Genomic DNA, 15740 nt, shown 5'->3' on the forward strand with positions numbered 1-15740 from the left:
TGGAGTGAGGGGCGAGGGCCGCCCCCCCCCATATCCCCGTTCCCCCTCCATCTTCTGGGGCCTTCCGCGTCACCATAGCAACGGGAAAAGGAGCTGAGCCCCAGCACCCCCCCAGCGAGGCCCACCCTGAGGTGGGCGCAGGCCGGAGGACCCCAGCCCTGGCACCGGCTGTGCAGCCCCGCCATGGCAGGGCCTGAGTGTGTGCACGAGGGCGTGAACACGCGTGTGTGTGCGTGTCCGTGTGCGTGCACACGTGTGTGTGCGTGTCCGTGTGCGTGTCCGTGTGCGTGCACCCGTGTGTGTGTGTCCATGTGCATGCACACGCTTGTGTGTGCCTATATGTGCAGGCACCGGGGGGGGTGTGTGCGCACACGTGTGAGCGTGCTAGCGTGGTTTTGCGTGGGTATGGGTGTGCAGGCATGTGTGGGTGCGCATATGTGTGCCTGTGCACGTATGGGGGGGACACCTGCAGCTTTTCTGGCAGCAGGCAGAGGGGCTGCAAGAAGGACTTTGCTGCCGGGGCGGGGGGGAGCTCCCGTGGGACGTGGGCTCAGGCCGCAGGTCTGCACCCACCCTGCATCCCCCACGGGTGGGTGCCAGGATGAGCTCCCAGCCCCCTCCTCCTCCAGACCCCGTCCCTGCGGGGCGATGCTGTGGGGAGGGGAGGCAGACCAAGCCTGAAGACGGGATCCATTTGCCCAGTGCATTTACGCCCAGAGCCCAGGACTCATTCGCTGGAGGCTTCCCACACGCCTGCCCTCGTTTCGGGGCAGCCGTGGTGATGCCTTGGATGCTCTTCTGCTCTTCCCCATGTCCAGATGGACACTGGCTTTTGAAGCCCTGCCAGTCTCCTGTTGCGTGATACGTATGACCATCCCCGTCGCTGGGTCTGGATCTGCTTGGCAACAGCTAATTTTACTATCGAGTCAAATTCCTCTTTTATTTGCTCTCGGTGGCAGCAAGCCTTTTCATCACAGATGCTATTTGGGCAACGCAGAGTGACAGAGGTAGTAAATCATATCACCGCTGTCTCCTTGTCCAGTAAACACCGCCATAAATTCCTTAATTGTTTGGTTGTTTTTTTTTTTTGTATGGGGAATTACAGACAAACTCTGCAGACAAAGATCACCTGCCTTTGCCTCTGGCCTCAGACTTGGGGCCACCTCCAGCCAGCATTTGGCTCTTTCCAGCAGCACCATGCTGCATTGAGGAGCCCAAACGAGAATATATGTTCCTGCATCACCACTATCAAAGCTCTTCCCACCAGTCCATCTCATATTTTGCATCCATTTATCCCCCACTGGAGGGTTTGGGAGGTTAAGGTGAAGTCCTCAGAGCCACAGGGTCCCTCTGCTTTTCTGCCAGCTCACGGCCATCCCAGCTTCCTTGGTTGGTCTCAAAACACCTCCGAGTTCCCTTCAGGTTTTAACTATTAATATTTAACCTATTTTTTCCCAACATTTTGCCCTGTTCCTGGGGAAATCCCAGCCTTCCAAACTTCAGCCACCCGGTCCCAAACCCCAGGGACAGTGCGGGTGAGGCTGCCTTTATTGCCCTGGCAGCGATTTTGCTCGCCCCGTGAGAACCTGCTCTGGGAGATCTACGGACCACCTTACGCAACACCACTCCCACGCATGGCTCATCAACTTTCTGTGGAGTAAAACCTGGATTTCTGAAATCATGATGGCTCAGTTTTGCCCCCCTGGGGGGGGGGTTAGGAGCTGGGGGCATTGGGGTCCCCCTTTCCTGCCGCTGCCTGATAAGATCCTTCCTCTGCAAACAGTTTGCTGAGGCTGGGGGTGGGGGCGAGTTTGGCTTTTGCAGACCCTGGTGGGACAGATCCTCAGGGATGCTTGCAGGAAACCTTACACGAGTGCGTTAGTGCCATGCTGAGAGAGCCCGAGGCCGCGTCCAAAGTCTTGAGCGAAGCCCATCTGCACACGCAGAACATGGGGGGAGAGGCTGGGCAAAAGCTAATTATGCCGGAGGGGTAATTGCACGCACGCTGCCGGCGGGGAGGAAAGAGGAGGCAAAGTTCTCAGGGTCGGCGGTGTTGGCAGCGGGGTCGGGGAGGCTGCGGGGGTCTGGGGGCTGCTGGGAGAGGGAGCCCGGGAAGAGAGGGGCCGGGGAAGGTTTGGGGTTAGAGGTTGGCTTCACACAAAGGAGCAAGCGGCTGGAAGACGGTACGACGCTGAGAGCCAATCACCGTGGCAGCCCAGCGATAAAAGGGCTCGCGAGGCGGCCGTGGGAGCTCGCAGAAAACGACTCCGGCTCCCACAGCCCCGGCCTCTGCAGCGGGGAGAAAGGGAGCGAGAACACCCTTGCCATCGGGGGCGGCTGGACAGACCCACCGTTGGACAGACCTACCCTAACCGGGGTGAAACCCTCCTGCTCGGCATCGCCGTGAGGAGCCCAGGCATATGGTGAGCCTTCCGCTCGTGGAGAACAACAGGGCTGGGAGGCAGCGGGCGGCTCGGCGGGAGACAATGATGGTCCCCGAGATGCGGGGAGCGAGGGGGTTCGTCCACCCCGGGGATTGCTGCCGATTGCGGCGGTGGGAGAGCTGGGGGAGCAAGCAAGACCGAGCAGTGGGGAGGGAGAAGAGAGGCAGGGACCCGGGGAGAAAGGGATGGAGAGGAGGGAGGAATGCAAAGACAGGGAGAACCCCGGGGAGCAGCACCGCTGGCCAGGAGCCACCCAGCAAATGGGGGGTTCATCCCCCCCAACCTGCACAGCCCCCCGGGGAGGAGGTCCCACCCAGATACCCCGGGAACTTTTTTTGCTTTGGGAGGAGGCTCGGCCGAGGCGGTCGCGGGAAGCAGATTCAGGGTGGGGGGGGAAACACAAGGGGGTCTGTTCTCAGCCCTGGGTGGCCTCGCCGGGGTCAGGCAGGGGCAAGGAGACGCTGTCTGAGCTCCAGGAGCCTGTTGGGGAGCGATGCTGCTGAAGCGGGGGGGGGTGGGTGAGCACCCCGTGCCCAGCATGAGCTGGGGGTCAAGGGGCTTGCACCCAGCAGATGATGGGGACAAGAGCGAGCGGAGGCCTGTGTTTGCCGGATCCGCTGCAGTGGGCATCTTGGGGTGCGGGGTTTCAGGGCTCGCGCTGCCCGTTTGGGCTGTAATTCCCTCTTTGTTGTGTGCTGCAGTACATGCCGGAGGGGGGCTGGACAGATCCATTTTATTAAGCTGATCAGAAAGAGGAGAGATGGAAGAAAACCTGTTAGATCCCGACTCCCTTATCCCCCTTCATTAATGCCTGCTAATTCTCAGTGGTGTGTCTCCTACCGCCTCATCCAGCCTGGCTTTAAACCTTTGCAGCGACAGGTCTTTCATCACTTCCCTGGGGAGGCTGTTGCATGACTGTGAGATTTAATAACAACACAAATACCCTGAGCTCTGACATAACCCTTAACAGCCAGGGATCTCCTAGGGCTTCACAAAGGAGAGCAGCTCTGTTTTCATTGGGGAAGGGGGGAAAGGAACTGAAAAAATGAAATTATTCGTCCACTGTCACCCCAAAATTAGCAGCAGAGCTGGGAATCAAGCTCAGGTCTCCCAAGTCCCAGTCCGGTGCTGTAATTACCATATTTTGAGCCAGTCTGATCTTTCTAATCCCCTGGGATCACTTGAGACCAGCTAGGCTACCTTGTAGGTCATATTTTTGATTGATTTTCTGCTGATTTTTTTTCATGAGGTGGGCATTAGTTTTGAAAGAACATGATAATTCAGTAGCCTGGATCATGCCTTGGAAAACGGGCTTTGTCCACCAAAGACTTCGTGTGAGGGCTCTTGCAGGGAAGACATCTGGTGCCCCAGCTGAGCTGTTGTGTATTTAAAGCCAGGAGTAGCACATCTGCAGCATTATTAATGTAGATCACAAAATAATTGCAGGGCAACCGATCAAGCCTAGTCTGAAACAGCTCCAGCATTAACGTCCTTTTTAAATGGGAGCCCTACAAGAAGCAAATGCCCAGTTAAGAAGTGAGGGTCTGTCAGAACCAGCCTCTTGGGCTTTGCAAAGTGACTGGATGCATCTTCTTTTTCATACAACTTAAAACTAGGTTCCTGACCTTTTTTGGTCAACAAAAATCTCACGAGACATCTCATTAGGGAGGGGAGTTCCTCTTCTGGTTTCCTTCAGCGAGTCAGTCCTGTGAGCCTACAACTACCCCCTCCAGTCCTACATGGCAATGGAGTTTTTCTTTTCCTTTTTGCCCATCCTCAGCTTTTGCATGGTTGTTGTCCATTGTCAGACAGCTGCCATCTTCCCCCAGAGGTGTTGGCCTTTCACTTTCCAGTTAAGTCATTTTTATCTGCCATCTGGGGGTGTTGCAGAGCTTACCTAGCTGTTAGCAAAAGCTCTGGGATGGAAAAACATTAAATCTGGGTGAAGGGATTATTGCAATCAATATTAAGCACACTTTAGACATATTTCTGACTCCTCTGGTGTGCCCATAACCCTCTCCATATGGCCAGCTCAAGGGTTTTCAGACACACGGAGCCTCAGCAACCTCTGATGTGCCTCTCCAGCGCTTGCTTTTCCCAGCACACTCGTTGCTCTGCTGAAATCCCCTGGCCTTGCAGAGCACCAGATCCTATACTGGGCTGTATGGCATCTTGGGTCCTAAAAGGGAGGATGGAGGTGAAGGCTGAAAATGGACAGGGCAGCTCAATAAGAATGATCTTTTGAGAGATTTAATCTAGGAATATGATTTTGGTGGGGGTTGTTTTTGACACAATCTGCATTTGGACAGCAAACGCAGGAGGACACAGCAGCTCGCGCAGGGGTGGTGCGGAGGCAGCGACCACGGAAAGTGGTTGTGCTGTGTTTTGGGGTGCCTGGAACAGGACTCCTGCTCTTGCTGTGTCTGCAGATGGTGAAACAGCAGAAGCTCTCAGGAGGGGCTCTCTCAGAGCTCGGGAGATGGGCTAATCCACATAGGAAATGCCAGTCCAAAGTCTGTTTTTTTTTTACAGGTGATATTCCACAAGAGGAGATTAGCCAACATAACATTTACAGGTTATGTTTGGGGAAAGAGGAAATTACAGGCAATTACAGGTCCATTAATCGGAGTACAATAAAAGGTGATTTTCTAGAATAGGTTTTGGAAGACTCATCAAAGACATGGTATTGGGAAGCAGAATAAAATGCACTGTGGTTTTACCACATATCATGTCAAGTTGGCTCAGTATCTTCCTTGGGTATGATAACTGACTTCTGAAACAACAGAGGCTCATGGATCTAAGGAAAGCACTTGATACAGTGCCCCAAGGAAATTATTATTTTCGGTGGAGACAGGGAAGAGGATAGGTAAGAGACAGTAAAATGGAAGGAGGCTTGGATCCTTCCACAAGGAGAGATCTAGGGACTGAACTTGTTAACAGTCCCTTTAGAAGTCAGGAGATCTGCCCATGGTGAGAAAAAGCAGATCAGCAAACAGGAAGGTGAGACTGGAGTTCTAGAAATGGCTAAAGGAGAGTTGTGCCAGAGCAGGCACTTGGGGAGTTGCAATATGAAGTTGCTGTAGCCTGGAGGGACCTTGGAAGTGGAAGGCACTGAAGAAGAAAGAGCATCTAGGATTTCTGGCAGAGGTGACAGAGGAAGAGCACATCAGGCCAGATGTTTTCGGGGTGGCAGAGAAGTATTTGTACCAGAATACAAAGGTCTCAGATCTCCTTCAGTGTGGTGCATTCAGGCCAGCTCACCTACTTGCAGTGGGCCACCAAGGTGGCTGTAGGAACAGAGAACCCACCTTATGAGAACAAATTAAAAGGAATTGCCTTCTCCTGCTAAAAAAAGACTGATAAGGAATGTGATTACTCTTTACGAATCTCTCTGAGAGGCAAATATTATGGTGGGAGAAGAACTAGGAACATAATGCCAGTATAATGGTAAATGGATCTACATTTATGTGGGAAACCAGAAGGTGAGGTTTCCAGGTGGAACATGGTTTATGGAAGAGACTACGGAAAAACTGAAAAGGGGAGGGAAGGAGCATGAACTGCTATTTGCCTATTGTGCTTGTTTGCACTACGTTTATTTTGCACTTAATTAGTACCACGCTGCAGAGCTTCCAAGTCTTTCTCCCAGTGAAGCAGTTTTGCCTAATGTCCAACCTGAACCTTCAAAGCTGCAATTTTTGGCCATTGCCGCTTTCTCTGTCATCTGGCACTACTGAGGATTTGTCTCTGCCTGGAAAAGAGGCTCTTCTCATCCTCCCAACAGGCTTTCTGCTGCATTTGTCTGCTCTATCTGAGCTCCTAGCAAGATAAGAGATCCCAGGGAGCAGAGACTCCCTTCAGACCATGATTTTTAATGGATGCCATTAAACACGGCCGCGGTCCCAGGAATGGGCTGCTCCGTGCTTCAGTTTCCACTTCTGGAAAACGGATGAATCCCAGCAGCATCCTCCTACCCTGTCTGCCCCTTCGCTGGGAGGCAGGGGCTGGGGACCAGCCCGGTCCCCCTTGGCCCTGGTCCTTCCAGGGCCGTGCACCTCCTCCTCAGGGGAGGCAAGCCGAGGCAGGGACAAAGGTGGGAGACCAGAGCGGGTGGGCAGGGGCTTCCCTCGGGCTCCCTCCTCGCTTCTGCGGGTCCTCCATTGTTGCCCTGACAAAGGCAGCCCTGTTCCTCCCCACAACTATTCCTTGTCAGCATCCTTCAGCATTTCGGCTGCAGATTTCCTGCCCACTGGCAGCCTTTCAAGAGGCAGCCCGGGCGCGGAACGTGGACGGAAAGCGGATTAGTGGGGCAGGCTGGTGGAAGGTAGCTCCATGCCGTGGGGTGCAGGCTGTGACAGGTCCATGTGGTGGGGCTTCTCTCCAGAAACCTGATGAACAGGGTAGTGGTGTCCCGGCTGCTCCTCCCTGGAGTCCTTCACCCTACATCAAGGACCTGCCCTGGGTCCCAAATACTGGTGAGGTCAAGTGGTTGGCTCGAAGCCACAGAAGGAGCCAAGATCTGAAGCTGAATTAAGGTCTTCCATGGCTAAAGCTGGAACGGTGACCACTGGGCTCACTCCATCATCCCCCCAAAACTGCATCTCGTTGTCTCTTTCCACGCTTGAGAAGCTGAAGCAGCACCGGGGATGCCATGCCCCCTTCCCTGGCGGTGCTGTGCCCGGTTCTGGTGCTGGCCTCTTTGACGCCGATTCCGCACCAGGCTTTGTTTCGTGGTGTGGATTGGCCATGAGGCTCAAGGCTGCTGAAACAGGGGCCGGTGAGCTGGGTGATTCCCAGGCTCGGGAGACAGGCTCTTCCAGCTCCTCTTCATCTCCATCCCACGCAGTCCTGCTGAGAGAGGCCATGGAGCTGGAGGGTCAGCGGCCATCCCGTGTGTGTAGGCTGCACTAATCCTGCACATGATGTCGGGGACATCAGTCCCCCCAGCAATCGGCTTAGCCCACGATTTCCCTGGGGAGAGGCCTGACAGCCTCTCCGAGGTGTTGAGCCCCTGCCCGTGCCTTTCTGCGCTGCTGGGGATACTCCGCGTCCTCCCGGGATGGAGGAGGAAAGGACTTGGATCCCCCCCCCCGCCATGCTTTGCCTTTGGGAAAGCCTCTTGCAATGGTACAGCAATCCCAGCAGTAAACATACACTTCACAGGGCTGCTAATGGGAACCATATGGCAGAAAGGGGCCTCTCGCCCTCCGCAGTCACGCTGCTTTCCTGTGCCGGAAACCCATCGGCTTTCGGAGAGGCCATTAGCCAGCGCCGGGCTGGGGGCCCGCTGAGAGCAGGCTGGCTCGGCAGCGAGGGCAGCCCGGGTGGCCCCGCCGGTGAGGGGAAGGGGGAAAAGGGGAGAAAGGCTCCCTGCACCCGTCCTGATGCTTCAGAGGCACATCCCCGTCAGGGGGTTTGGGGAATTTCCTTGAGGGACCACCCCAGATGCTTCATCTCCCTACGTCTGCCGCCAGGGTCAGGCAGGAAGGTGAGAGGGGAATGGGAGAGGCTGCTAGGCAAAAGCTCTGCGACCAAGGAGCTTCTGGGATGAACGTTGCCTTCCTTACCCCAAAACACTCCCTGTTCGGTGCTAAAAGACAGAGCCGCAGCACCTCTCTAGCTGCTCTCACGCGGCAGCAGGCACACGTCCCCTGCGGATGCCAGACAAGCTCCAAACCCAAGGTCCTGAGTCGAACACTAACTTGCTGAGATCACCAAAAAAACCACCCAGAACAGGACCGGCAGCTGCCGGTGATGACCTGGGCAGGCAGAGCTGGCAGCTTGAGCACTAAGTGCATCCCACTGGCTGTGGTCCCACGTCTCTGGAGCACACCAGGATCCACCTCCTTCTGTGTCTGCCATGCTGTGGCCACCACTGCTGCCATCAAAAGCTGCTCCATCTCCCTGGGTAGATGGCACAGGCCCTGATCCCTTGGAGAAAGTTTTTTTTTGTCCACACCAGCCATCAGATGCTCCCAGGAGAGGCAGGAAGAACGGAGGCTGTAAGGCAAAGGGGTTCTCACCTTGTCCTGGGCCAAATACCTGAAACTGCTGGCTGCATAACCAGGAGAGGACAATCCTCTGCCCTGCTCTTCCCGGACTGCATAGATGGCCAAGAGCCTCAGGGAACAGAGGTTTGGAGAAGTCAGATCTAGCAGTTACAGTGCTCAGCCTCCACTGTGGAGACTTGGACTTGGCTTTCTTGCTTTGTCCCAGATGCCCTCTGCACTCCTCAGAAAATCAGCGAGCCCCCGCTGCTGCACACTGGAGGGTTGCCCTAGCAATTGGGAAGGCTTCATAACATCAGTGTGGCAGCATGTCCTTCAGCAAAGCCTGTGCCACCGGGGTTCCTCTGCTCACGGAGGCTTGAGTTGACTGCCTTGGGCTCAAATCCCATCCTGTGCAGACTAATGCCTCCTTGGAAGACCGATGACAGCAGCTGAGAGCCTCCTAGAAACCCTCCTGCCGTTTCTAACTTGTTCTGTTTCCTTTATCACTTCAGCACACCCTTCCCCTTTGAGATTTCTACTTTTGCTTCCTGTCCTTTGGCAGGAAGGATGTTTAGCAACTTCTACTCACATGCCCGTAGGGCAGCTACACCGAGGGGACCTCACGTTTGAAACGAAGGCTGGGAGAGTGTGGGCACGGGGCTGCGAGCAGGGTATGTGCACGGATGGGCAGAGGGATGGAGGCAGAGGGATGTTAAGAGGAAAGAGACCTGGAGGATGGGGCTGGATGAAGAACATCAAGCCATGGAGTAGGATAAATGGGATGGCATTGAAGGGAACAGGGTTTGGGGGCAAGAGAAGCAAAGGAACAAATAGTAGGTGGAAAGAGCCGGGGAGCGTGTGCTTATGGGAAAGGGCAAGAGGGGGATGATGGAGAGACTGAACCAAGGGAAAAAAGGTGGCGGGGGTAGGAGAACAAGATGAGCTGTGAGGGAAGAGGAAGGGAAGCTGGGGCTGGAGAAGTGTTTGTGGCAAAGGCAGGGGAGAAGGTGAAAGGCAGGTGAAAAGGGGGAGGGTTGTGCATCCGCATTGTAAGTATGCGTGGGGTAGGGACGCCAGGTTTTCTGGGTTCCTCAGGTTCCCCGCGGGGTCTGTGCTGGGCTGTAGGCACCATACAGACCCCATAGACATGAGATGGAAGGTCCTGTCTCAGGGAACAGGAGGCAGAGAGGGACTGTGGGCTTGGGCCATGAGCCCCTGCCGCAGGGGCTGCTCCTCGGCCAGCTCTGCCCCGACCCTCAGCACACGGCAGGTACGGCAGCAGCCGCCTGCACGCTGCCGTCCGCCCCGCTTGGCGAGCAGGAAATAACAAGCAAACCACAGAGGAGACGGGAAATGACTTAGGTAAAATAGGAGCCGTATTCTCAGATGAGGCTGTGAAATGTTTACGACGAGGGCCGCCCAGCCCCCCAGGGCTGCGAGGGGGAGCCCAGCTCACCCATCGCTGCTCGGGACCTGGAGCAAAACTCTCTCAACTCCGAAAGCAGCCGCTAACTTTGGGTGCTTTGCTGCGCACAGTGCAAGCCTGGTATCAGCTGCTGGGTGTTGGGACTTCTTAGGCAGCCAAAGAACCTCCCAAACCCGGGCATGTTTGCAAATGTCACTGTGAGATTGGTATTGGGGTGATATCCCCTGCCCCAAGCCCTCCACCCCGGCATGCCTTCTGCCTTGGGGCTTTCTCAGGGTCTACCCTAGCCCTTGGGCACCAGGAAAGTTTTGGGGGTGACAACATGAGGATGAGAGGTTTCAGCAGGAAAGGAAAGCAGCCCCAGACAGGAGTGGGAGGGGTGTGCTGGTTTGCCAGCCCCCCAGCACACCCCCATCATTGCAGAGCTGCACAGCCACCCCTTCACCCTCCTATTCCCTGCTCGGCTCCTCCCTCGGCATCATTTGCTCAACCCCACATCTCTCTCTTGCATATTCAAAACAGGGCTCAGCAAGCCTGATCTTTTATGGGTGTTTTGAAGGTAAGGTGCAATGGGGAAAAACCCCTGAGGATCTGTCAGTGCCTTTTTTTTTTTTTAAATGTTTTAAAAAAATTTTTACCAAAAGGGGTGATTTGTAATGCTGGTAGTTTTTTTTCTGTGCTGCATTAAAACTGGTCTGAGACCTGTCAAACTCACCCTCCTAGGCACTCAGCACATCACACAGAGGTCACAGATTACAGGTCTCAGCCTAAAGGCGATGTGGGCTCCCCAGAGAAGACAAAATCCCCATCACTCGCTCTGCTGAGCTGTGATCCACTCTGTTCAGCAAGGCTTTTCTGGGCTAAAATTAGACTAAAATCACAGTCCTTGCTCCAGCAACACAAGTTCTTCAGTGGCTATATGAGTGAAACACGCTGGTTTCGCTGCCTCGGCAGGACAGCGGCTCTGGCTGGGAGTTGTAGCCTTGCTGCTAACGGCTTGGCCATTGCCTTCCACGCGTGGGTTTGGAGCAGAAGCCATCACATCACCTTCTGCTCACATTTCCAGCGACCCTCTCCCATCCTAGCCCAATATCTTTGTATGGGACTAGAGGACTAAAGCTCAGTGCCCCAGCTCACCTGCCAGCTTCCTAAAACTGAGCAGTATTCCAGACCTGCATCTTCTCTCTGCCAGTCCAGTCTGGTGTGCCTAAATCTCTCGGATCCCTCAGGAAAGCTCTAGACCAAAGAGGCTGCGTTGACCCCATGGAGGAAGCTTTGAGCATGCTGCTGTCACGCACCAGCTCCTGCAGAGCTGTGCAGCTGCTGGGTTTGGGGTGATGAAACTAGCCACACTCCTGTTGACATTTCCTTTCCAGGTGTTGCAAGAGGTCTGTCTTAGACGCCTCCCCGGGGAACATCGGCCCACCAACTTCAAGCTCAGGATTAAACAGACGGAGGAGGGGAAGGAACCATGTTCCAGGCCACAGGACCCGCCAGCCCACCCCCAACTCATGTACGTAACATCCCCTGTGGTTTGTATGGGAATTTCAAACTGGCTTTTGGTTCTCAGGGATGGAGAGTGTGTACAGAAGCTGTATTCTGGACTGACATTTTAGGGTGATCAAAGGCACGGTCACTGCTACTCAGACAACAAAACCGGGGACAGGAATGTTCCAGCAGAAGGTGCTGTTTGCTGAGCACACTGCAGTGCCAGCATCCAGGCTCTGGTCGGTACAGAGCTGCTCACCCTGCTCTTGTCTCGAGTTGCTGTCTGTTTGTTTGTGTTTCCATGGCTTTCTGTGATCACAATTGAGACCATGCGAGCTGCTTAGGATTGGAGTGATTGGAGATGGAAAAACACAAAGGCTCAAGAACATCTCCTGCTGGGACAGGATATGGCCCTTCCCCGAGGGAGGATATATCAGATATGAAATAGATAGTGTGCCTGATCGGAGCCAGAAGGCTGCCGAGAAGTGACGAGCAACGGTGGATTGCCTGTAGCCTTGGGAACGGATGTATTCCAGCTCCAAAGAGGCAGCGTTTTCCTTAGCTCTGGTCAGCTGAGCCTGGAAACAGTATATTAAAACCTAACCCCCAGGAGAGCACCTGCGGTTGTTTTACCAGTGCCGAGGGATGCAACTGGTTTTACACAGCCTGAGTCTCCTCACTGCCCATGTCCCGCTGTTGACTTTGGCTTACTCACCCAGCCTTGTGGGAGTGAGAGGAAAATCACGTCCCTGACCTCAGTCAATGAGAGCAGCTGGGAAACGTCTGAGGAGGCAGCTCAGCAAAGTGAGAGTTTCCTGTGCGTCTCTTAGACAAACTGTTTCCAAAAATACAAAGGAGAAACGATGCGGGAGCGCAAAGCGGGAGGAATGGGGATGGAAGATGAGCATAGGGGAAGAGATAAGGGGCAGTGCTGGCCAAGCAGAGCCAAACCAGCAGCGAGAGGAAGGACAAGGAGGCAGCAGGGTGATGCTCTGGGGTCACAGTGCCCCAGCTTTGGGAACGAACAGCGCAGAGGGCAAGCCAGTCTGTCGTAAAGCAGTCCTGGCTGGTCCACACTTGCTAAAATTATGTTTACCCCTTTGATCCTGACCGTTTGAAAGAAGAAGGGGGCATTTTCATCAGTGTGGAGGCAGGCTAAAATACTTTGCAGGTGGCTGACTGGGACCCGGTTGGTGCCTGTGCAAACAGCCAGCTTGGGGACGGAGCGGGACCGTGGGGCAAGCGAGGGGGAGGAAATTTGGGAGGAGATGACTTGTTGCAGCTGCAGATGTGAAAGCGTACAGAGACCCTGCTCCGAGATCCTGGGGGCAGAGGTACAGGTACCTCAGCGTTTGGATCTCTCAGCCCTGTTGCTCCTCCCGCAGCCGCAGGGTCCGAGTAAAATCTGCCCCTGCCAAGCTGCAGAACGCCGTGGAGCGTGTCTTCAGCTCTGACCGTGCCCCATTGCCCCTCCTGCCCTCCAGACACACACACAGAGCCTGTGGGGGACTCGAGGAGGATTTTCGATCTTGCCTACGGCGCAGGCGTTTCCTGCGTGACGGGCTGGTGACGGGGCTAGCAGAGGAGCTCAGAAACAAAACATCCGCTGAGGGCGAACCAGCACAACATGCTCCATGAGAGCAAGGGGCACCCCAGTCATGCTCTGGGGGAACTGGCAGCCTACTGCCCTCCAACTACAGGCCCTGTACACCTCCAGCAAGAGAAGGGTTAATTATCATTCTCCAGCCCCGTAAACGTTGGCTAGAAGGAGCAGGAGCAGCATCTCGCATCAAAGCGGAGCTGCTGTTGGTAGATGCATAAGAAAAGGTGACAGCAGGAGTTTTGCCAGAGGTTTGTGCTGCAGCAGCTCTACAAAGCTCTTTCTCCCCCTCTCTCCGCCTGCCACAGGCCCAAAACTGTCCCCCAGGGATGTGGAAGCAGGGCTCCTCTGCTTTGCTGCTGTTATTCCCGAGAGGTTAGTGCCAGCCCTCCGCGGGCTGAGACACGCACGGCAGTTGCACTGGGTAGCCAAGGACAGTAATCGATGCCTGCAAACGGTGAGAGCTACTCATCAGTGGCTGCTGGGAGCAAGGGAGAGTTGTCACCCCGGGGTTGTGCTCTGCAATGCCTACGCTGTGACAGCTCCTGGATCTGTGCTTGGGTGCTGCCACCACAGAAGAGGTCAGCTATACCTTGGCCACCGAAGAAATAAAGCCATGACATTCTCCTATGTCCAAGACAGTGGCCTCAGTGAGCAGTGCTGGATGAGAGCTGGCTGCTCTTCCCCCAGGGCTCCAGGCAAGTCCCACAGACTCCTGGTGCCTAGTTCCTTCTCTGCAATATGTCAACAGTTTTTCCTCTTTTTCTATTTTCCTCTCTTCCTTCTCTCTTTGGGAAAAGCACCACAGTGCAGGAAAGAACACACAGGAGGACTAGATGGAGGTCATGGCCTCTGGGCAAGTGAGCTCAGAGACAGTCACCATGTGCCTGTGACAGCCAGGCAGAGGCTGCTGGCGTGCCCCAAGGTCCTGCAGCTCAGCTGCCCGTACCAATCCTCCGCTGCTCCTCCTTAAGCGCAATTCAGCGCCAGGTTTGTCAGTCCAGGCTCTCATTTTGATTTCGCTTCTCTTTCTCTTCTTAGGAGGCAAAGAACAACTCAGGAGGCAGCACAGTGCAGCGCTCCAAGGTACCTGCCATTTTACCACATCCTACTGATTCACGGCAAGGGGGGAAGGACTGAAAGCCTGAGGCCCAAGCACCAATCCAGCCCAGCATCAGTTGGAGCAGTACAGGGAGGGCGAGGGGAGATGGGGCTGCTTAATTCCAACTGATGCTCCAGCAAATGGCAGCATGGATGTTAGGGAAGAGGGCTGTGGTGGGAGCCAGGCACAGGATATCCCAAACCTCTTCCTCATCCTCTCTCCCTTTGGTCTCCCCTTGCCCAGTCCTTCAGCCTGAAGGCACAAGTGAAGGAGATGTGCACTGCCTGCCAGAAAACCGTCTATCCCATGGAACGGCTGGTGGCGGATAAATTCGTCTTCCACAACACCTGCTTCTGCTGCAAGCACTGCCACACCAAGCTCAGGTGAGCCGGGTCGGGAGGCTGCTGTGGAGCTTGCTGACAGCGAGGTGGACGGGTGTCACTGCGGCTCTGCCCACCCTGGGTGCGGGATGCCCTTCCGTGCACCCACCCATCACAGCCCTTCTTCTTGCTGGGTAGCTAAAGACCCCCAGCCCATTTGTCACAGCAAAAAAAAAAAAAAGGGCTTATCTGCCCACCTGGTCCCAAGTCTCAGCTAAATCCCATGTGGTATGGAAGAAGAGGTTTTTCCCCTTCTTGAGAGCAGCCCCAAGGTAACATGGAGCTGAGCCAGAGCTTCCCCCTAGATGACCCAGAGCCAAGGCTGAGCTGCCCTGCAGGACCCCCCCCCCCCCCCCCTTTACAGACCCCTCAGCAGCCCCTAACATCCTTAGCTGGCCGAAGGGAACAGTTGGACCTTCCTAAGGTTCCCTCCTCCTTCCTCCCCTATCCCAGTGCCCCCAAACTTCACACGCTCCCCCCCCAACCTGCGGCTGAGTCCCCGTGCCCAGCTAACCCTGCTCTCCTTCCCCAGCCTGGGCAGCTACGCGGCACTCCACGGGGAATTCTACTGCAAGCCCCACTTCCAGCAGCTCTTCAAGAGTAAAGGCAACTACGACGAGGGCTTTGGGCGCAAGCAGCACAAGGAGCTGTGGGTGCACAAGGAGGTGGAGAGTGGGACCAAGTCGGCGTGAGTGGGACCAGCCCACCCTTCCCTGGAGCCCAGCAGAGATGGCACGGAGCAGTGCTGAGCCGGGGGCTAACTGAGCTGATGTAAAGCAAAGGGGACCCAAGGGCCTGTGGGCAGAAAGGGAAGGGAGGCAGCCCAGTCCTCTTTGGACGATGTTTAGAGGGGTCCTACAGGCCATAAGGACAGGGCAGAGGTGACTGGGGTATAGCCCCCAGACCTGAAGCCCTCTCTCTGCCGGCCCCTCTTACTGATGAGGTCAGACCAGGACTTGCCCCCACGGGAACCCCAGCCCCAGTCATACATTTCAGGCCTGCCACCATGGAAAAGGAGATGATCTGGATCTTATAACCCAGCCTATAAGTCACAGCAGAGCTCCCAGCTCCCGCCACACCAATCCTGCCTTGCTGGGACTCTGAATAAAGAGGGTCCTTGGTTTACATCAGCTCAGTTCAGCTGGGATTGTTCAGCCTTAAGGATGTTGCCCTATGACTGTTTAACAGTGTTTGTCTTTTTTATATTTGCCTTTGATTGGTACGTTCTGCGCTGGAGCCTGGCACGGCAGCTTCATGCGTGACACTGCGCCATGCGCTCTTTTATTTTTGTAATACAAGGTTTCCGAGCCTTC

The 15740-nt window shown here is 55.2% G+C and overlaps 1 protein-coding gene across 2 annotated transcripts; it reads left to right on the top strand.

The window, feature by feature from the left end:
* Positions 1-2103: 2103 nt before the first annotated feature.
* On the top strand, positions 2104-15740 carry LIMD2 (LIM domain containing 2). Of its 2 annotated transcripts, none has more exons than XM_069786676.1 (5): positions 2104-2423; positions 11234-11370; positions 13987-14031; positions 14291-14430; positions 14960-15740. In XM_069786676.1, exons 2-5 carry the CDS (start codon positions 11329-11331, stop codon positions 15117-15119), a joined length of 387 nt encoding a protein of 128 aa, XP_069642777.1. In that variant the 5' UTR covers positions 2104-2423; positions 11234-11328; the 3' UTR covers positions 15120-15740. The 2 variants fall into 2 exon arrangements, with proteins under 2 accessions (XP_069642777.1, XP_069642778.1); XM_069786677.1 differs by lacking the exon at positions 2104-2423 and adding an exon at positions 8997-9102.

The sequence above is a fragment of the Haliaeetus albicilla genome, chromosome 7 (assembly GCF_947461875.1).
Source record: "Haliaeetus albicilla chromosome 7, bHalAlb1.1, whole genome shotgun sequence".
NCBI lineage: Eukaryota > Metazoa > Chordata > Aves > Accipitriformes > Accipitridae > Haliaeetus > Haliaeetus albicilla.

Bases quoted from the DNA above. Each gene is read 5' to 3' on its own strand.
- LIMD2 (XM_069786676.1), top strand. From the start codon at position 11,329: ATGTTCCAGGCCACAGGACCCGCCAGCCCACCCCCAACTCAT. The intron at 14,032-14,290 runs GTACCTGCCATT...CCCCTTGCCCAG, and splicing joins GCACAGTGCAGCGCTCCAAG to TCCTTCAGCCTGAAGGCACA. The intron at 14,431-14,959 runs GTGAGCCGGGTC...CTCCTTCCCCAG, and splicing joins CACTGCCACACCAAGCTCAG to CCTGGGCAGCTACGCGGCAC.